Here is a 23,423-nt window from a genome sequence, read left to right as displayed (position 1 = left end):
ACTGACTGACTGGCGCCCAGCGGAAAAGAGGAGGCCCACCCAGATTCTGATGCTGCTCTACGAGTTTGAGGCGCTGACCAAGCTGGGTGACCCGAAGGCCGAGTCCGTGCTGGAGAGAGCGCTGGTGCTGCCTAACCCCGAGCCCAAACTGTTCGAATCCATCGCCGGTGAGCAGGTGTCGTGTCTGACGCGTCCGTCAGTGCTTGTCCGTCCGTGAGTGTATGGGCGTGTGTGTTGAGTTTGCGCATGTGTGTGTGTGCGTATGTAAGTGCGCGCGCGAGTGTCTGTGTCTGTCTAGGCGTGTGTATGTGTGTATGTGTCTGTATTTTTGTATATAGGTATGATAGATATGTGTGCGTAAATGCATAAACACGCGTGTTTGCATGCATCCGTATGTGTGGGAAGGCCAGGGAAGGGAGAGCGTGTGGTAGTCCCTGTGCGTTTACTATTTCTGAACGAGAACAGCGATGATAACAATGAATACCAACATTCACAATCATCAACATCATCATCAACGTCATCTTTATCATCATCAGCAGCATCATTTATCATCATCACCATCATCATTACCACCATCAACATCATCATCACCATTACCATCATATCTCATCATCATCATCACCATCATCATCACCATCACCAACACCGCCATCAACATCATCATCACCATTACCATCACCATCATCATCATCAACATCATCATCATCACCGCCAACATCACCATTATCATCATCACCATCATCATCACCATCAACATTATCTCATCACCATCACTACCATTATCATCACAATCATCACCATTGTGGTGTGTTTCAGCCCTGGCCGTGGACTCCCCGGCCCGCCAGTCCCGGTTAAGCATGCGGGCCCTCAAGGTGGCCATCCACACACACCTGCAGTACGAGGAGCCAGACTTCCTCAAGTGCAGGTACTGGGACAGGTCGCCGGCAAAGCTTGCTTTTTTTTTTTTTTTGGTGGGGCCTCCATCCAACCTCCTCTTTTTTTCCCACGTTTTTGTTTTCTTCTTCTTTTTTTTCCTTTTTTTTGGTTTTGTTTTTTGTGGGGCCACCATCTTCCGTCCCCCCCACCCCCCCACATCTTTCCTTTTCTCCTTCCACAGTTTCAGAGTTCTTACATTCCACATCAAATCTGAATCAAACTCGGTACGATTGCCGTTCGGAGAGCAGAAACACGTTGATTTTCTAGATTGGCGGGTGAAAGGTCCAGGTCCCAACATAGCATGAAAAACAAAAGAGAAGTACGATGCAACTTATCTATCTATCTATCTATCTATCTATCTATCTATCTACATACATATATATATATAAATATATATATATATATATATATATATATATATATATATATATATATATAATACATTGCAATGAGAGATCATTTACAGCTTAGTCTTTTGTGAAGGGCTATGACTCTCAAATTAGGAGGCAAGATTGCAATGGGTCTTAGAGCTGCCTGCACCCTCAGGGACTAGTTGGCCTTTGGGAACCATCCCAACGCCAACCGTCCTAAAACCCTTTTGGCCGAGAGAGTGGGGTTGTAACTTGGGCAAGACACTTTCCACTATAATCAAATTCTAGCCCAGATAGCCGAGACAACAGTTACCGCCTCTGCTGTTCTGAAGGTCATAGTCGGACACGGCTGACTATCTCATAATTATATAAGTATTATACAACTGTGTACATCTCTATGAAGTAAGGGGGATTGATAGATGGTTGTGTTTATATGAGTATTTGACTTATACCTACTATGCTCTACTTACATAATTATCCAGTGTTACAAAAAGTCCCTGTACTTTCTCCCTCCAGTCAATGATGTTCTGCTCTTTCTCCGTTTTGTTGTTGTTGTTTTTGGTAGGCCTATTATTATTTATCTATCATTTGTTATTATTCATATTTTATTTCTAATTGTCTCGATATGCGTACGGATACATCGTTCTTTGCAATTAAAAACAAATCTGAATCAAGATGGTTGGTCAAAGGTCAAGGTCACAACTTGGCACAGTAACCTGTCAAGGTCACAACTTGGCACAATGACCTGGCAGAGCTTGGGTCATGCATGTCAGCGATTGGCCACAGTGAAAACTTGAACTTTATTGACAGTTGAGGTCAGAATTCAAAAGATCAAGGTTACAGGTTAACCTTACCACCACCACCACCCACCCAAACCTACCACCTCTCCTCCCATAAAAAAAGATGGTGGGCTCGTATGGCTAAAACATATCACAAGAAGATGCCGCGCGCACGCACACACACGCACACACGCACGTGTTTTCGCGATGTGTATGCACAAAACACAACGAACAAAAACATATAAACCCGATAACACGTCTAAACTAACATTGACTGTCACATGTTTTTTTTTAATTTACATCAAACGGTTGTGTGTGTGTGTTTTTTGTGTTGGTGTTGGTGCGTGTGTGTGTGTGTGTGTGTGCGCGCGTGTGTGCGTGTGTGTGTATCAGCGTGAGTGTGTGTAAATGTGTGTGTGTGAGCGCATGTGCGCGTGTGTGAAACTGTTGGCGCATTTGCGTTTCGCTTTCGCCATTCACGACAGCTTTATTCGTTTCTACCCATTTTCCTTGAATTTTTTTTATATTCCATTTAATGTATTGATTAATTAATTAATTAATTAATTAATTAATTAATTTGTTTATCTATTCATATACTAATAATATTTTATTATTATCACCTGTTGTCTCTTCCCGATTCAGTTCCCTGTGTTTGGGTAACAGTGGGGAGGAAGGTGGCAGAATGGTTAAAACGCTCAGCTGCCAATACTGAGAGTCCGTGAGGGTGAAGGGTCGAATCCTGCTCTCGCCCTTTCTCCCAAGCTCGACTGGAAAATCAAACTGAGCGACTAGTCTTTCGGATGAGACGATAAACCGAGATCCCGCGTGCAGCATGCACATGGCGCATTGAAAAATAACCCGTGGCAACAAATGGTTTTTTCCCCTGGCAAAATTATGTGGAAAAAAATCCACTCTGATAGGTACACAAATAATATATATATATATATATATATATATATATATATATATATATATATATATATATATATATATATGAGCATGCACTCAAGGCCTGACAAGCGAGTTGGGTTATGCCGCTGTCAGGCATCTGCTTAGCAGATGTGGTGTGGCGTATATGGATTTGTCCGAACGCAGTGACACCTCCTTAAGAAACTGAAACTGATTAACAGTTTGCATGTGGTAGTCAACATGTTGCTAGATCCCGAAGCAGCATTGCCAGTGACAGTGTGCGCTTTTTCCACACAGTAAAGACATCCATCAGCTGATAGAGCAGAGTCTCACCTGTTATGAAGAAGAGGCGTTCGCTTACTTCAAGGAGACCGCCGACATTCTGGATAAAAAGGCACAGGCAAGTGAGATGAATGTGTGTGTGTGTGTGTGTGTGTGTGTGTGTGTTGTTGTTGTTGTTGTTGTTATTATTATTATCATTATTGTCATATTAACTGTCATCATCATCATCGTTATCATCAAGGACCACCTATCCTTTCAACATTTTTTGACGTGAACATTGAGTCGTCCTCTTCTCGAAGTCTTAGCCGACACAATGTTTCGCCGTTTATTTTTAGTTGTTTTTTTTTTCTTTTTCTTTTTCTTTTTGTCAGGTCCATACTTACCTCTTCTTTTTCTCGGCAGAGCGGACTTTGGAGGAAGGTGGCAGAACGGTTAAGACGCAGTCTGCTGACACAGTGTTCGTGAGGGTCGGTGTTCGGTTCCCGCTTCCGCCCTTTCTCTCAAGTTTGACTAGAAAAATCAATCAAAGCGTCTTGGTCATTTGGATGAGACGATAAACTGGCAGGAGGCCCTGTGGCGCACTGAGGAAGAACCCACAGCAACAAAAGGATTGTCCTCTGACTAAGTTCTGTACAAGTCCGCTGTGATATGTACTCAACTATATATCTGTGTGCACTCAAGGCCTGACGAAGCGCGTTGGGTTGTGTTGCCGGTCAGGCAGCTGCCTATCAGATCTGGTGTAGTGTATATGGGGATTTGTTCGAAAGCAGTGACGCCTCCTTGAGAAACTGAAACTGAAAGCGGGTTTTCACTCAGTACGGCCAGTCCTCTCTTCTCCTCTACACAGACCCCTCGGATGTCCAGTGGGTGTCTGAATGACCCAACCTTTAGCTTCCGTCGTCAGAATTGTGGTATTCTTTGTCAACATTCACCTCTTCAGTATAAGAGCCTTCCGCTTGCAATATTTTGATGACGGTAACTGGGGTGAAACGCTGTTAACGTCGTCTCTTTCGCCGTTCGTATGGAGAGAGTTAAAGTAATCCTGACTCCGATACGTCTGTGTCGCACTGTTAAACGTTCTTTCTTTCTTTCTTTTCTGTAACACCTTTGAACTGTGCTGCAAGTGCGTGCTGCTCAATCAAACCTCGGTCTTCTGCCTCCTTTTGAAATACTAGTAGTTACAGTTTTTGTTATTCACGGAGACGTCATTGCGTTCGGACAAATCCTTATAAGCTATACCACATCTGATAGGCAGATGACTGACCAGCAGCATAACCAACACAATTAGTCAGGCCTTGAGTGCATACTTCTATATTTGTATACTAATCAGAGTGGATTTCTTCCACAGAATTTTGCCAGATGACAACATTCTCGTTGCCATGGGTTCTTTTTCAGTGCGCCAAGCGCGTGCTGCGCACGGGACCTAGGGTTTAATCGTCTCATCCGAATGACTGAAAAACGTGGGAGAAAGGGCGAGAGCGGGATTCGATCCCAGTCGCTCACGGACTCTGTATTTGCAAGACGAGCGTCTTATCCATTCTGCAACATTCCTCCTATTTGTTTCAATATCAATTGAAGACAAGAACAGGGAAAACAGACAAACGAAACGAAATGAAACGAAACGAAATTTTATTTCACCAGGGTAATGAGATAATCAAGTACACCTGCTTTTTTTTTTCAACCCAGCCCTGGACATTAAAAAAAAAACCCAACAACAACAACAACAAAACCAAAAAAAACACCCAAACAAACAAACAAAAACCGCAAATATCAAGCATAAGACAAAAAGGGGGGGAAAAAAAGAGCAAAGTACTAGATCGGAAAAAAAAACAAAGAAAAAAAAATGGGAGGGTGGTGTGTGTGTGTGTGTGTGGATAAATAATCCATCGACAACAAACAAAATTACATACACACTCACGCACTCGGGGTAAAAAAAATATTACAAAGGGAGATAGAAAAAAAAAAGTCAGGCATCATATACTACTCACACACAGACAAACCAGGACATCAGTAAGACAGCTAAACATTATCAGAAAAACAACAATAAAACAGTCACATTAACTCTCTTCCATACGAACGGCGAAAGAGAAGACGCTAACAGCGTTTCACCCCAGTTACCATCATCAGAATATTGCAGGCGGAAGGCTCTTATACTGAAGAGGTGAATGTTGACAAAGAATACCACAATTCTGACGACGGAAGCTAAAGGTTGGGTCATTCAGACACCCACTGGACATCCGAGGGGTCTGTGTAGAGGAGAAGAGAGGACTGGCCGTACTGAGTGAGTTAAGGTCATTAGTAGCGTGAGGAAGTTGATATTGCTCAGCGGACAGGGTAAAGCAGACAGACATGAGCATGACGAGCAGCTTGCCTTGATGTCGCAGGGTCGGTACCCACAGATGGAGGTGGTGTGGCTGATGACAAAGTCCTGGAACACCGGCATCAGGCACTTTTGGTGGGGTACTTCCATCCGTGTGTGTGTGTGTGTGTGTGTGTACCCTTTTTTAATTTTTGTAGAGAGCCTAGAGCCCTGTTTAGAGAATAGTCGCATGCTTTGTCTGTCTGTGTTTGTCTTTCTGTGTGTGTTTGAAAGTGTGTATATTTGTATGTGTGTGTGTGTGTGTGTTTCGTGTCTGTCTTTCTGTGTTAGAATGTGTGTGTGTACGTGTGTCTGTGTGTGTTTACATTTTTTTTGTAGAGCGCATAAAACCCTATTTAGAGAATAGTCGCATGCTTTGTCTGTATCTTTCTGTGTGTATTTGTGTTTGGGTGTGTGTGTGTGTGTGTGTGTGTGTGTTTTATGGAAGGAATGGTCTGTGCTTATCTGTTTGTCACACACACACACACACACACACACACACACACACACACACACAAACACATGCACACACACACACACACACACACACACACACTCGCTCTCTCTCTCTCTCTCACACACACATACACTCTCGCACACACACACGCATAGGCACAAAAAAAAGAAGAAAAAAAATCCATTAATCGTTCTGTCATAAATATCCTTTAGTTCCGCGTCTTCTGCAAGTCGCTTGTGCACACGTGTACATTGTCTTCAGTCCTCTTCCTGTCGGTTCATACAACATAAATTTCCAGGCTTTGACCATCCTAATTTCAGTTTTAAAACTGCCTTGATTTTTCATTATCTGAAATCAGATATGTGCGTGTGTACGTGTGTGTGTGTGTGTGAGCGTGCGCACGCATTTTTTTCTTCTGCAGCTGTGAAAGTTTCACAGAAGCTGAACGGTGGTGTGCCATGAGCATGCGGCTGTTGCCTCACATCGGCTCTCTCCGCGAGTCTTACGAAGACCAAGTTAGTGGTCTGCACTTTAAAGTGTTTTTTTTTTTTTAAATTTCGGCGACTGATGGTCAGTTAGTTTTGTGAAATGGCAAAACAGAAATATAATGGACTGTCGTTGAAAACGAGGGCAATAGCTCGTGTGCTGAAGAAGTATATATATATATATATATATATATATATATATGTTGTTGTATGGTGTTCTCGCAGTGATATAACTTGTCATTGATCCGCTTGTTGCTGCAGACAAGAATTAACAGCTGTCGGAGGAAAATTAACAACTGACATCACCCACGACAACAAGAATAAATAAGACTGCAACAACTATTTTAAGAAAACAAGAAAAAATATTATAAAAAAACAACCCACCCAAACTTTTGGGGAACAATAACAACAGAAACGACAATAAAAGTGAAACAATGTACTTAATAATCAGCATGAGCGAGAACTTTAACGAACACACATGGTGTAAAAAAAAAAAAAGCAAATGATTATGTGTAGTACATACATACATACATGCATACGCATATATATATATGTTTGTGCGCAGGCAAAAGCAACTAAGCAACAAATTCCCCACCAGGCAGTGATGACATTAACGTTCGTAGAATGGAAAAACAGAACAAACATTAACAAAAAATGACGTTGGCAATTGTGGTGATGAACTGGAATGGAAAAATTAATTTCATTAGGCAATTAAGTACACGTGAATGCAAACGTGCTCTTGTAAGGCGGCGGTAAAACGGGGTAGCAACTGCGGTTAAATATATATTGGTGGCTTGAAGAAGAGTTATTTCCCTTGGGTCGAGTCGCCGCTTTCCTTGCACCGGAATGTGACTGACTTGTTTCGCCAACATATGCGTGTGAACGTGTGTGTGTGTGTGTGTGTGTGTGGTCGTTCATTCGTTCGTTTGCAAATGATTATATACTAACCCTGCGAAACACAGGGGTGATAATGTCTATTAAAAAGGGAAACAGTGAAGTGTCCAGTGACTGACTTCTTGGCCCAGTCCGCGATCGCGTGTCAAAACTCGTAAGGTCATGCCCTTTTCCAACAACGGACTGACTGTAATGAAAATGTTTCAGTATATTACATATCGCTTGTGATTATTAAGTGATTAGTCAGTAACTGTATTGAAAATGTTTCAGTATCTTACATATCACTTGTGATTATTAGGTGATTAGTCAGAAATTTTAATGAAAACGTTTCAATATCTTACATATCACTAATGATTATGAAGTGATTAGTCAGTAAAGACAGCCGCAAACGCTTTCACTGACGTCTTTGATGACAAATGATACATAAATTTTTTTATCATGCTCATCTCCCCACGCTGTTTATTCTGTCATTATCTGTTTGGTAACGATTAAAAACGCCCGTTTGATATAGTTGATAAATTGTAGTGACGCTGCCAGGAAATGGAGAATGGACTGTTGTCGACATGATTTAATTATGAATATTATTCAGCATGATTCGGGAAAGAGAGAGGGGTGTTGTGTTAGTGGTGGTGGAGGGGGGAGTTAGAGGGGGCGGGGCCGGGGAGGGCTTGGGAGGTGGGAGGGGGGGCGGCTAAGGGGTGGTGAGGGGGGGGGGGGGGGGGGGGGGGAGTCGATCTCTGAGACCTGAGTTCGAAACTCTGCTCTGCACCTTGTCCTTGTGAAGACCAATGTGGCCACTGCGGCCCCCTCCATCCCTTCCTCCCCACTACTACTCCCAGGCATTCTGACCCACCACATACATTTTGTTCATTTATTCGTTTACTTATCAAATGTTTCACTTGTTTATTCACTTATTGATTTTATTATTTTTTAAACGCCTGTTTTTCTCCCGCAAAACGCAGTTCCATATTCCCTTCCTACATGATTATCTTGGTTGGCTTTCCCAGTTATTATGACGTTTTAGCAGTTGTCATCCATTTTATTTTGGTCTTTTTTTTGTTTTATTGATAACATGTCAAAAGCGATTATTTATGAATATCATTTGATGTGAGAGAGTATCTTGCTAATGCATGGAAGACGTTTGCTATTATCATTATTTTATTTATTGTTTTTATTGTTTTTAATTTTTTGATACAAACCTAGAGTAGGCTGTCAAGGGCTGGTCACCGCGTTGGGTATATTCGTAGATCGGGTATCTGTTCCTTCCTTTAAGCAGATGTGATGTAGCGTATATGGATCAGTCCGCATACTTTGGCACCTTCTTGTAACTGAAACTATAACTGAAAACCAGAATGCAGACAAAAGCGAAAACAAACGGCCTTGAAGCCGGAGGGCAGCCGGAATTTCAAACACACAACGGTTACATCGAAAATAAGCCCCGATCCATTATATTACGAAAACCAGCTGGAATTACTGTTTTTAGTTTGTCAAATAGAAGAAGACCAGAATTCAGGAAGCAAAACACATGTAGTTCATAGATCACATTGAAATAGTGGTGAATTTAACTTTTAGTTTTTGTTTTTTGTTGTTGTTGTTTTTCACTGAGAGAAAGGAAATGGTCGTTGCGAAGGAGTGGATGTGATATTTTTCGCTTCTTCTGTTTTTATTTTTCATTTTTATCTATTTATTGATGTTGTTGAGGGAACTAATGTAGGCCTACTGCTGCCAGAGAAATAGCATTCCCACAGTAGCTGGGTAAAATATGGCACATTTTTTTGTGAAAGATCACAGTTTTAGTTGTCACATGCATGTAGCACGTCTGTGTGTGTGTGTGTGTGTGTGTGTGTGTGTGTGTGCACGCACGTTTGGTGTGTGTGAGAGGTGTGTGTGTGTCTGTGTGTGAATTGTTTGTTAGTGTGTGTGTGTGTGTGTGTGAGACAGAGAGAAAGAGAGAGAGAGAGAGAGTGTGTGTGTGTGTGTGTGTGTGTTCCTGTATTATGACGGTGGTTTACAGAGACAGAGCAACGGCCTATTATTTCGGAGGCTTGTACTCAGATATGTCACAGCTGAAACTACCATCTTTGAAATTCAGTTGTTTTATAAATGTATATCAGCGATGCATGCCTGTTCTGGTTTTTTCTTCTTCTTTCTTTCTTTCTTTCTTTCTTTCTTTTTTAACTATAAAAAAAGATTCACCGGGCGCAAATTCAAGGTTTCATGCGAAACGCAAGATCAGAATCATGCGTGCACCATATTCCATCATCCTGTATGCATGCGAGACATGGACCCTCACGGAGGATTTGGAAAGAAGAAATCAAGCCATGGAAATGAGGTGTTGCTATAAAGATACCAGACATCACTGATCTCGTTACCAATGAACCATTGGTCCAGCTGACACGTCTTCCCATGTTGACAGACCGACACCTGTCTTCACCTGTATGTGTACAGCACGTCCGTGATGATGAGATGGAAACTTGCAGTGTACCCACCAACCCTCTTGGATGAGAGAGTGGGGATGTAACTTGGGCAAGACACTCTCCACTATCATCAACTTGTTGCCCAGATAGTCGGGACAGCAGTTGCCTCCTATGGTGTTCTGATGGTCACAGTCGGACACGACTGACTGTCTTACATTACCCATCAACGGTCAGTGTCTGCCTCTCCCGCAATGGACCTTTTAGTCACAACCAAGGCTGTTTCAGAGACAATTATAGCCACCACCCCCATACCCCCATGGTCAAACGCCTGATAACAATTACAATAAAGATGGGCATTAGATGAAGCGGGAGGGAGAGAATTCAAGACCGCCTCCCTAATTGTGTTCAGCGTTATAGGAGTTTTAAATATCTGCGTTGTTGAAACCAGTTGAACAGCTGTGGCCTTCGCCTCCGTCAGGGTCTATAGACTGCTTGATTCGCGGAACAAAGGCCACTAATTTTAGTATGAATCGTACCAAACACACAGCCCTTTCTCTGCGCACCTCTACTTTTCCACAGCACGCCAGAAATAATGCGCAAGATCGAGATCATCCGTTTTTCCGGGAAAACAAATCATAAGACAATATTTATCAATTTAGATAATAATACATAACAATGATTTACTATTTTTAAAAAAAAAAAGGGGGGGGGGTTCAAAGTAGGCTTGGAAATTGAGCATTATTTTTATCGACGTACGTTCAGACGGTAAAGTTTTCAGTGGACATTTTATTCGCCCAGTCCTTCAAACCCGCATCAGTTGTACCAAATAAACAAGTGAATGGATGAATAATCATTGAATAGACTAGCAAATAATTATAAATACCGTTCAGCTGAAAAAACAAACACACACACACACACACACACACACAAAAATAACCCTCAAATATTTGAAACAGCCTACCACACTGATCCCCACATTCCCATAACTCATACCCACACGCACACCTTACCACCGTTCCTCCGTACACTTTCCTTATGAACAGGGCATAAAGTTACACGGTTTATAAACAACGCACAAACAGCCGTGTCGATTTTCTCGCCCCCCTTTATGTGGCAGTGTTGAATGACTTGTAGCCGCCGCACGTTGCGCGCGCGCCATTATCATATTTGTGCGATTTACATATTTACGATTTAGCACACAGCGCCGGCCAGCGAAACCTGTTGCGAGTCTATCATCCCGTTAATTGTCTGTCTGTTTGATCTTTGTCTATGCGAGGCTTTGTGAGTTTGGTCCAACTGATATATATATATAGATAGATATGACCGGTGTGATACTCCAGAATACCCCCTCCGCCAAGTTAACACCATGGAGTAATTTTTGAGAAGGGTTAAAATGACTCCAGAGGAGTACCGGTAAGCTCCGGATACGCGGAAGGGGAAGGTGTGAAGGTGAAAATGTAACGGGTATCAATTGCCTTATTGCGCTCACATCTGTAAGCACTGATGTCAAATTATCTCATTTGCTGTCACAGTGGCCCGTTCTACACGTTCTTTATTCCTGTTGCTTTATGAATATGCCATTTTATCTTTTCCCCACCCCATCTCTGTATCTGAATGTTTCAGTATGTTTTACCGTTCCTATCACAAACCTCTTTCAAATGTTTTACCATACACGTAGTCATTCTCTTTTGAATGCGAGATTTTTTATTCTAAATTTTCCACGTATTTTTTGCGCCTGAGGTTTACAACCGAATGTGTGTGGATGTGTGAACAGCCATCAGCAGACTGCTTCCCAGCCTAATGTGGGGAAAGCGGTATACCAACTCTGGATTTTCACACACAAATTGCACAAATTCCCATTGAGTTTCAATACTCAGACCTTTCTCATCGATCTTAGCGCGCATTTTGACACAATAGAAATAATATTAGTCGTACTTGGCAGTAAATTATGATGTCGTTCCCTTTCTTTATTTTACTTATTAGCCTGTGTAGATATATCGGTATAAATATGTGGCAGAAAGTACACACCTTTGCTTCAAAATCTGTGTTGCTCGTTCCTCGGAAACGTGATCAAGAACGAGAAGTTTGTGGCCAGTCTGTATCACTGTGGAAGATACGTGCAATAACCAGACATGTTGAGGGGGGAAATGTCATATTTTATGGTTTGACGATCGACTGGTATCCAGCCTACACACACACACGAGGTTTGGGGATGGTTTGATTGCAGATGATGGCAGTCTACACAGACATTCTGGAGGGAATGGAGAGGCAGAGGCGCACGCAGAGTTTGGAAGAGTGAGAAAGAACGGCCAAACACTGACGTGATCGAACACCGATCAGTGACGCCTTCTCCACATCGTTCAGTCACGAGATTTGATTCCAGCTCAGGTCCACCTTACCCCCCCCCCCCCCATTCCACTCCCCCTCCCCACCCCCGACCCCCTCCCCCCCATCCACAAGTAAGCTAGCTCGAGAACTGGCTGTCGAATATCCGCTGATGTTTCGTCGGATTAATCCACGATTATATTACGTTCTTTGTTATTTCTTTGTCTTTGTTAATTAAAAAAGTCAATATTTTAACTTAGCTACTGATTGTCTAATCCATGTTTATATTACTGTTCTTTGTTTTTTCTGAGTCTTTATTTGTTAATTACAAGAGTTAACAATTAAGATAGCTGCTGGTTGTGTTAGTTCCTGATGGGGATGGGCTCCTGACGATCTTGATAGCTCTCTGTGGACTGCTGACACTGAGGGAACAGCAGAACAAAGAGAATCAAGAGCAAAGAGACTGTTGCACCAATGTGCAGAGACATAGGACATTGTTGTGGACGAGACTGTAGTAATTTTGACTATGCATGTGCAGTGTTTACTGTAATGGGTGTTCGGGATGGACTAATTCCTCTAAAAACCTAATCATAAATTTTTTTTTTCAAGTCTTTCACTCTCTCTGTCTCTGTCTCTCTCTCTCTCTCTCTGTGTGTCTCTGTCTCAGTCTCACCCTCACATGTTGTTGTTCTTCACCGTCATCTCATTGCCTTATTCTATTCGATTTTATTTATAAAATAAAGTATCGTCTATCCGATTCATGTATGCTCTTGTTTATTTTTCGCTTTGTTATTGCTGTTGTTTTTCAGCGAATACTCACTCTCAGAAGTCTTTCTCTTTTTTCTCGTTTATGTCTTTATTTGCGAACACTGTGTGTATCAATCTTTTTCTCAGTCTTTGTCACCCTCTCCCATTCTGTGTGTGTGTGTGTTTGCGCGCGCGCGCGCGCGTTCACGCTGTAGTACTCAACGCGTTTTTAGTCAAACCTACGCAAATGTAGTTGTTCATGCATGTGATTCAACCCGTACCGGTATAAAGTAATGTTCGACTCATTTAGCAACCAGCAATGATATCAGTCAAAACCGCAGATTGTAAATCATTCTCAAACGCGCGTGAACATAACCGTCGGATCACCACAGTAGTTCCGTCAGTATAGTCATCGCACGCGCTGTCTAGCAGCTTTTGTGGACTTCTTTGATGAGCACTAACAGTTACACGCGCAGGGACAAATCGTCCACGATTATCAGCCGAGTTTTGATCAGCGGAGCGTAGGTGTGATCAACCGGCGACGTTTCCCTGCTCCACTAGCTGAATGGCGAGAAGTCAGGACCGCCAGATCTCAAGCCCTGATAAAGGGTTGGGTTTGAGCTGCAGCAAAAACTGTAGCATTCGCGAATTTGTTAAACCGCGGGTCGGGTCGTTTGCTCAGTTTGACTCCTCTCTCTCTCTCTCTCTGGTTTTTTTTTTTTTTTTTTTTTTTTAGTTTGTGTGTGTGTGTGTGTTTCCCTGACACAGAGGTGCTCACTCGTGCAAACTTGCCCAGCATCTACACCATTTTGATGCAGGCCCAGCTGCGCTGGGCAGGCCATGTAGTTTGCATGCCAGACCACCGGCTCCCCAAGAAACTGCTGTACGGTGAACTCCAACATGGCAAGCGCTCCCATGGAGGCCAACAGAAGCGCTTGAAAGACACTCTGAAAGCTTCTCTGAAGGCCTTCAACATCAGCCACGACACATGGGAGCTGAATGCAATGGACAGACCAAAGTGGCGTTCAGCTGTCCACAAAGGCGCCAAATCCTGTGAGGCCAACAGAATCGCTGCAGCAGAGCAACGCAGACAGGCCAGGAAAAGCCGTGCCAGCAAGTCCCCGACAGCCGCCACCATCCCGTGTCCACACTGCGTCAGAACCTTCCGGGCGCGGATTGGCCTGACCAGTCATCTGCGCACCCACAGAGCCCAACACCCCCCCTCCCCCCCAGGATGACTAGATGGTCCTCGTCGATCCCGACGGACGAACCACACCACACATACGTATATATGTGTATGTGTGTGTGTGTGTGTGTGTGCCAATATCATGTGACATGCACATATATATATATATATATATATAATAACACTGAATGTCAGCTGATGCCGTTCATGTTTACGTGTGTACTCCATCTACCATTACGGCAGCACACGCGTGCGAGAGAGGAGAAAAAAAGGACTGACAAATTTACACCTTGTTACATTTTCCGCCGTATCGGAGACGCTCAGTCACGGCTTACTGCGTCCATTCAACCTATAAGGGGTAGCCGCCCGTCGACGCTAAGCTCTCTTTACCCGTCTGTACACAGCTAGCGGAGAGGCGACCTAAATGTTCGGCGTTTCCCTTCAAATCCCCGGCCTCTACTTTTTTTTGACAGCTCCGCCGTACCAGAGGTCCTGGGACACACCGCTGTCTCAAAGGATTTGCCTGCCGGAGTCGACTTCAAGCTGTGGAAGCGGTGTGGCTCCCCGCTTAGGTCAATAGTGGAGAAAAAAAGAAGACGACACTCCCCCCAGCACACCCCCAAACACACACACACACGCACGCACGCACACACACACACACACACACACACACTCGCTCAGAACTTGACAACAACATCCAGGAGGAAAATTCAGAATTTCGCCTCCATAATTTTACATGTTCCACATTGGGTATCACATGAAGTGACTGTGACAAAAGTCAGATTTTCTCTTAACTGACGTCATATTCTGCTTGCTCTGACGTTAGACTTGCCTTCAAACTGACGTATTTCGTCCCCTTTATAAATCACACACACACATCACACACACACCTTCGTTCAAACCAAAGAGCTCAAAACTCAAAGAGCGAAACTTTTCGCCTCCATTCGAGTTGCCTTCCCCAACCCCCTCACCCTTCCCATGCGTTTTCCCCTTTCACTGTTCCCACTTACCGGGCGATCTGTACTGTGTTATTGTTGATGCTGTACATACAAAAATGGATAGTCAGATAGATAGATAGACTATCAAAATGATTTAGGATATAGTGGATGGAAAAATCTCAGTTCACACACACACACACACACACACACACACACATCCCATCCCTCAGCATACCCGCCACGGAAATTGGAATGCTTTCTTAGCTTTTGACACCTCTGGTCTCCAGTAGGAAGACACGCAGCTGGCAACAAAAAGCGAAAAGACTGTTGGCGCCAGGCATGGAATGTTAGGACGAGGTAGGAGAAGAGAAAAGGCCGAACAAGAAGAAAACGTGGGCGGGGGATATTATCACAGAGAAAAATCAGTTCGTGTCAGAGCGTACCACGGCGCGGGCACTGTTCTCCAACGTCAGAGTCGTGCGGGCCAATTTTCCAGCGGATTAATTCCAAACAAAACGCGCGGCCCCTTAGGGCTCTGACTTGTGTTAGGTAGGAGCTGGATTATGTACAGACAGATGGCTGGTTTATGTACAGACAGGTGACTTATGTACAGACAGGTGACCGGATTGGATTATGTACAGACAGGTGACTGGATTGGATTATGCACAGACAGGTGACTGGATTATGTACAGACAGGTGACTGGATTGGATTATGTACAGACAGGTGACTAGATTATGTACAGTCAGGTGACTTTATGTACAGACAGGTGACTGGTTATGTATAGACAGGTGAGGTGACTGATTATGTACAGACAGGTGAGGTGACTGGTTATGTACAGACAAGTGAGGTTATGTGGATTATGTACAGACAGGTGACTGGATTATGTACAGACAGGTGAGGTGACTGGATTATGTACAGACAGGTGAGGTGAATGGATTATGTACAGACAGGTGACTGGATTATGTACAGACAGGTGAGGTGACTGATTATGTACAGACACGTGAGGTGAATGGATTATGTACAGACAGGTGACTGGATTATGTACAGACAGGTGCGGTGACTGGATTATGTACAGACTGGATTATGTACAGACAGGTGACTGGATCATGTACAGATAGGTGACTGGATTCTGTACAGACAAGTGAGATGACTGATTATGTACAGACAGGTGAGATGACTGATTATGTACAGACAGGTGAGGTGACTGATTCTGTACAGACAGGTGCGGTGACTGGATTATGTACAGACAGGTGACTGGATCATGTACAGATAGGTGACTGGATTCTGTACAGACAAGTGAGATGACTGATTATGTACAGACAGGTGAGATGACTGATTATGTACAGACAGGTGCGGTGACTGGATTATGTACAGACTGGATCATGTACAGATAGGTGACTGGATTCTGTACAGACAAGTGAGATGACTGATTATGTACAGACAGGTGAGATGACTGATTATGTACAAAGACAGGTGACTGGATTATGTACAGACAGGTGAGATGACTGATTATGTACAAAGACAGGTGACTGGATTATGTACAGACAGGTGAGGTGACTGATTATGTACAGACAAGTGAGGTGACTGATTATGTACAGACAGGTGAGATGACTGATTATGTACAGACAGGTGACTGGATTAGGTACAGACAAGTGAGATGACTGGACTATGTACAGACAGGTGAGGTGACTGATTGTGTACAGATAGGTGACAGGATTATGTACAGACAGGTGAGATGACCGATTATGTACAGACAGGTGACTGGATTATGTACAGATAGGTGACTGGATTATGTACAGACAGGTGAGATGACTGATTATGTACAGACAGATGACTGGACTATATACAGACAGGTGAGATGACTGATTATGTACAGACAGGTGACTGGATTATGTACAGTCAGGTGACTGGATTATGTACAGACAAATGAGGTGACTGATTATGTAAAGACAGGTGACTGGATTATGAAGACAGGTGAGATGGCTGGATTATGTACAGACAAGTGACTGGACTATGTACAGACAGGTGATTGGATTATGTACAGCCAGGTGACTGGATTATGTACAGCCAGGTGACTGATTTTGTACAGACAGGTGACGTTGGCTTGACTGCTTTGTTGACCCACTCAGCTGGCTGGCTGATCCACACAACTTCATCCCTTCAGTGCCAGGGGGAAAACAGTAGAAAGTGGTGTTTCAAGTCATTAAACAATATCCAAAACAACAAGCCGAAAAATGAGAAATGTGGTTTGAGATATACCACTCTAGATAAACTGTGTGAATTTTCAGTCTTCCAGAGTTAGTTTCAGTCTTCTGATAACGTCATCAGTAACGTCACTATGCACGTGTCACTTACGTGTCTGGCAATGAAGGGGATAGTTGTTTCACTGACTAAAAAACGAAGCGCTTGTTCCGTCCTCTGTACTGGTCAGCTTCGATTGGGTTTTGAGACTTCTACTTTCCATCAACTCACCTTTAACAAGTTTTGTGTTCTCTTTGCTAATTGTTATCCCAATGGTCCGCCGACAATGGCCATAATGTTAAGTGGTGAGACAGAGACAGTGAGACAGACAGATAATGAAAGAGAGAGAGATAAAGAGAGAGAGAGAGAGAGAGTTTCGGCCCCCACTTTCATTCCCCAATTCCTTCCATGCAGCAGTGTTATTTCATATCCCAGTGGAATATTTTCTGCGTGGATTTTTAAGGGTTTGATGATTCATTCCCTCAAAGACAGATGTTTTTATTTTTAATTTTACGGCTATTGTGTGTTTTGTACAGTCACATGGTCCATCAGCTGTGTATTCATTCACCGAAAGGAGTTGTAAAGGAGACTGCACAATTAACTCAGATCACTGAGATAATTTTTATGTCTGGCGTGGAAGACAAATAGGTGAGATAATAAATGCCTGACATTTCCTATGTTCTTCTACACAGATTGCTGTATCAAAATTGACAGTGTTAAAGTCTTTTATCACACTGATCTTGACTCGACCTCCAAAACTGTTCAACCCTTCAGGTAAACCGAATCTTGCGGAATGTTCAGAATTGGCCCCACACAGTTGTATGCTCTTCTTCTTTCAGCTTTATCAACTCTCCATTTGAAACAATTCCAGAATGAGGAGACACCAAACTGTTACACCAGTTCATATCACTGACATATGATGAACAGGCCTTTATGTTTCATTTAGGACCACCACAGATCGTGTTTTCCTGTTTAAGAATTTTAGTGTGTGTAAGACTGATCAATGCAAAAAAAGATGTGAAGAAAATTCTTTAGAAAGTGGAGAATGTGATTTAGTTCTGAAAAATGGGGTGAGGGGGTGGAGAGAGAAAGGTACAACTTCTGATATGAAACATTATCTGTGGTGCTGGAACTACAAATAAGGCAGCACCTGCTTTGCTGTTATCAATAGCAAAACCACGTGCATTTTTTTTTTAAATGAATGCCGATTATTATTATTTTTTTTTTAGTGTGAGAACAATGTGTGTGTATGTGTTTGTCTGTCTGTGTGTATGCGCGCGCGCGTCAGTGATCTTTCCTGGCCGGCTGTCGTGGTTTCCTCACTTTCCCCAACCCCACTTCCATTGCATGAGGTGACTTCATGGGGAGGTCATCGGTGTCGGCAGATTCATGGATGGGTGTCGCTGTAGGGACGTGGTGGCGGTCATCACTCCACAAGACAATCCGTCACGCTGGCCGGAGGATTAACTGCCGTCAGTAACGGGGCTTACTGGATGATGTCCTGTGCATGTTGAACCAGAAGAGGCACCGAACACCACCCAACCCAAGTGACTCAGCACTCGTACATGGCCTCCTAATTGCGGTGTGTGGCCTCACTACACAGTGAACGAACACAGACAGATCTCCGTGAAACTGCCGGCGACGGTACTGCAACCATGAACCAGTCTGTTTATGTCCGTGGACTGCAACAGGCTGAGCCCACGCAGGTGTGTGCCCGTGTACCGGGATTTGCAGCGGATGGCATGGGCTTATGCTGCTGAGAGGCGAACAATGGGGCCCAAACCAAAGGAATTAACTCTCTCCATACGAACGGCGAAAGAGACGACGTTAACAGCGTTTCACCCCAATTACCATCATCAAAATATTGCAAGCGGAAGGCTCTTATACTGAAGAGGTGAATGTTGACAAAGAATACCACAATTCTGACGACGGAAGCTAAAGGTTGGGTCATTCAGACACCCACTGGACATCCGAGGGGTCTGTGTAGAGGAGAAGAGAGGACTGGCCGTACTGAGTGAGTTAAACAAACGAGACATCAGTTTCAGAACAGAAAGCTACGCCGGTGTGACCACGTAACAAGGTTCAGTGGCCTTGCTGAAACAATCCTCCAAGAAACTGTTGAGGGAGGAAGACCGATGAAAAACACGATGGACTGACAATGTTGCAAAATGGACAGGAAAACCATTTGCATAAACCCAGGCTTTGGACGCACAACCGACAGACCTGGAGGAATCCAGTGAACAGTTCTTTGCGACGCCGCCCAAACGGCAAGAGAGAAGAAGAAAAAGAAGAAGAAAAAAAAGTAAAAACACAACTGTCAATGTTAAGCACACTAGCAGTTTTCTCTCCTTCACCCTGCTCTTTACATGACATCACGTGCGAGACTGACATTTGTTAAAATAAAGTTGATTTTTTTTAACCAAAATATCATTAATTTTATCCCCCCCCCCCCTTTTTTTTTTTTTTTTGCCGCGACACAAAGGCGGTGCGGGTGGAGTGGGTGGGCGGAGGTGAGAAAGGTCAACGAACTTTGAATTATGGATATCCTTTGTAAACACACACACACACACACACACACACACAAGCTCTCTCTCTCTCTCTCTCTCTCTCTCTGTGAGAGAGAGAGAGAGAAAGAACAATGAGGACCTGACAATTACGAAGGTTTAACTCTCTCCATACGAACGGCGAAAGAGACGACGTTAACAGCGTTTCACCCCAATTACCATCATCAAAATATTGCAAGCGGAAGGCTCTTACACTGAAGAGGTGAATGTTGACAAAGAATACCACAATTCTGACGACGGAAGCTAAAGGTTGGGTCATTCAGACACCCACTGGACATCCGAGGGGTCTGTGTAGAGGAGAAGACAGGACTGGCCGTACTGAGTGAGTTAATAATGCAAAAGAGTGTTAACTTTCATAACAGTGCGGGCTGCCTGCAGGCAGGGCATCTATGAGATGACACAAATGTGCAGTTCAGCTGTGAAAATATGGGAGCTAGATGGAAGAACAAAAATGCAGTCATTACCGAACAACTAAGCAGTGACGTGGAGAAGGTCGGTAGAAACCTTGACGTCCGCCACGATGAGACCTGTGATGTCTAAAAGCTATTTATATATAATACAGACATGCCTGAAAGCGAATATATATAATATAGATACTTCTAAAAGGGAATATATATATATTAATAGAGAGAGAGATGTCTAAAAGCGAATATATATATATATTATATATATATAATTATATATACATATGTGTGTGTGACACCCAATCTATGAAGTTGCCCATTTCATGAAATGAACAATAATTATTGAAAACTCGGCCAGTTCATGAAGTGAGCAAATTTTATAAATGAAAATTATATTATCATTTTTAGATACATAGAACTATAGCATTTGTTCAGAAATTCCTTTGTTCTTAAAACTTTTGTTTCATTTTTGGCTTCTGATTGTCCAAACGCTGTTCATGGTTTCTGGCAAGTTTGCCTTTGATAATGCCGCGTTTTGTGCCAATTGTGTAGCCAGTCTCTTCTGCTTCTAACACAACACCTACTAAATTTGGTGGGTCTGCTTTACTGAGAAATTGAGAAACAGGTACAGCCACATTGTCTCCAACACCAGCTGCCCGAAGTGATCTTGTGCTGCGTGCAAGCATTCGTTTTGGTCTGCTGCTCATGGCCTTGTCTTGCTTAGCTGGATGTAGGTTCTCGGGTACAATACTGTCTGATCCAGGTGTCAGCGGTTGGTCTCCAGCGGATGATGGTCTACGAGCTGTCTGAAGGTCTACTATGGAAGAGAACTCATAGTGTCCTCTGCAGAGGGTGGCTCAGTAATCAGTTGTACATTTTCTATGGAGAACGGGGGAGGGGTCTTCCATTGAAGGTTCTGAACATCCTTCCTGGAGCTGGTGGTGGGTTGTCAGCAGATGGGAGTCCTGGAGGCAGCGAAGAGTCGTGCATAGAGGAAGGGGTAGAGTTGTCTGTGATGTCCTTTAGAAGTTTTTCAAGTTCTTCTTCCTCAATTGCGGGCGAGATTCTGCTGAGAAACTCATCTGGTAACAGTGAATTCAGCAAGGCATGTCGCCAGTAAGTACTTGATAGGGAACCATGTGCATTGCTTCATGGTAGCTGCTGTTCATGGTCCACTGAACAAAAGGGACACCATAACTATACTGGGCAGAATTGTTGTCTCGCTTCCATGCCATAAGCTTTAGTTTCATGTCACCATTACTTCGTTCCACAGAACCTTGACTCTGGGGATATCTTTGGCGCCCATTGACTACAACAAGTTCAGGCCACAATGAAGCAAGTTCATGGAAAACCTGGGCTGTAAATTCCCTGCCATTATCCGACTGAAGAATGTGCGGTGCACCTGTATCTAAGAAAATAAGAAGTTCATGGGCGACCTCAGCTGCTGTTTTTGACTTGAGGGGGGCGAATGATATGGAAGTTGGTCAGGCACTCCATGTAATGTAGAATGAAGCGATAACTCCCATCCCTCATAGTCTGCATGTCTACTGAATCCACTTGTCCACGCTCATTGAAATCATTCACAGACAGTGGTTTGACAGTCACTCCTGCAAGTATCTCCTGCCTGCGACGCGTTTCTACACAACGCTCACAACGAAGGATGCACTGTGATACCAAAGATCTAGGAATGCTGGCATACTTCTCACCGACTTTCTTGTGAATCTTCTTTTCGCCACCATGACAAGTGCTAACATGGGCTTGTCGTATGTCATAAGCAGATTCCTTGGTGGCCATGTATTTGCCATTACACTTGGTGATTTTGTCCACTCCACCCAGAAAGACAACTGTTCCTGTGAAAATAAGGTAGTATTTGATCCCAATCCTGCAATCCTGTCTTGAGCAATAGCAATGCGAATGATATCCTTAAAACTCATACATGACTTTGCCTATTTCATGAAATGGGCACGATATTTGCTCATTTCATGAAATGGGCAATTTCATTGATTGGGTGTAACATATACGTATATGCTTCTGGAGGGGAAAAAAAATACCGGAACTTTGTTGTTCCAACCGTGCGAAGGAAAAGAGAAATGTATTACCCACACTTTCATTTTAATCTTCATAACTCACTCAGTTTTTGCAACTATTTAACTGGAATTTGATGACTCTGTCCATTCGCGTTTTTTGCATATCCCCACCAAACCCCCCCCCAAAAAAACTGGTGGTTTTTCATTTTTTAAATTTTTTTATTTTATTTTATTGTAAACAAAGCAGTAAATAAACATTGAAAACTTTACATGATTAATCATTTACCTTCCGCGTAATACCTGACCGTGCTTGCTGCGCATGCTCATTGTTTTATTTCTTCTTCGTTCGTGGGCTGCAACTCACACATTCACTCGTATGTACACGAGTGGGCTGTTACGTGTGTGACCGTTTTTACCCCGCCATGTAGGCAGCCATACTCCGTTTTCGGGGATGTGCATGCTGGGTATCCTGTTGTTTTCATAACCCACCGAACGCCGACATGCATTACCTCGCTAATGTGCGTATTTGATCTCCTGTTTGCATATACACACGAAGGGGGGTTCATGCACTAGTAAGTCTGCACATATGTTGATCTTGGAGATCGGAAAAATCTCCACCCTTTACCCACCAGGCGCCGTTACCGAGATTCGAACCCGGGACCCTCAAATTGAAAGTCCAACGCTTCAACCACTCGGCTATAACGCCCGTCAGCTCCTTTTCAAGAGAGACAGAGACAGAAACATAGAGAGCAGAGAGACAAGGGGCAGAGAGGTCAGACGCGGGGAGTAGCTCTAGACGAGGGAGATGAAGCTGAGAACGGCATCGCGCCTGCACACTTCAGATAACATCACATCTCCACAGGAGGAGAGTGCCTGGCTGATGAGGGTAGGACGGGCTGTTGGAGAGGGTTGGTGGGGATGGGGGAAGAGAACAAATTGTGAAAGAAGAAATTGGCTGGAATGAGGGGAAGAATGGGGGACCAGGGAAAGGGGGATTGGGGGGAGGGGGGGGGGGGGGGGGTTAGAGTGATTCGGAGCTACCAGGGTGAGATTGAGGAAGAGGAGGTGAGGGAGAGAGGCGGTGGTAAAGGGGAGGGGGCA

The 23,423-nt window shown here is 43.6% G+C and overlaps 1 protein-coding gene across 1 annotated transcript in view; it reads left to right on the top strand.

Annotated features, from left to right (window-relative positions):
* Window positions 1–23,423, top strand: part of LOC143297684 (testis-expressed protein 11-like) — a 56,446-nt gene that overhangs the window by 11,390 nt on the left and 21,633 nt on the right. Inside the window, exons 8-12 of the mRNA XM_076610104.1 lie at window positions 21–167; window positions 817–925; window positions 3,293–3,399; window positions 5,662–5,749; window positions 14,621–14,719. Coding sequence (XP_076466219.1) covers window positions 21–167; window positions 817–925; window positions 3,293–3,399; window positions 5,662–5,749; window positions 14,621–14,719 — 550 coding nt within the window. The remainder of the gene's footprint in view (window positions 1–20; window positions 168–816; window positions 926–3,292; window positions 3,400–5,661; window positions 5,750–14,620; window positions 14,720–23,423) is intronic.

This window comes from Babylonia areolata, chromosome 23 (genome assembly GCF_041734735.1).
Source record: "Babylonia areolata isolate BAREFJ2019XMU chromosome 23, ASM4173473v1, whole genome shotgun sequence".
Classification (NCBI taxonomy): Eukaryota; Metazoa; Mollusca; class Gastropoda; order Neogastropoda; family Buccinidae; genus Babylonia; species Babylonia areolata.
This window is presented reverse-complemented; position numbering and strand designations above follow the sequence as displayed.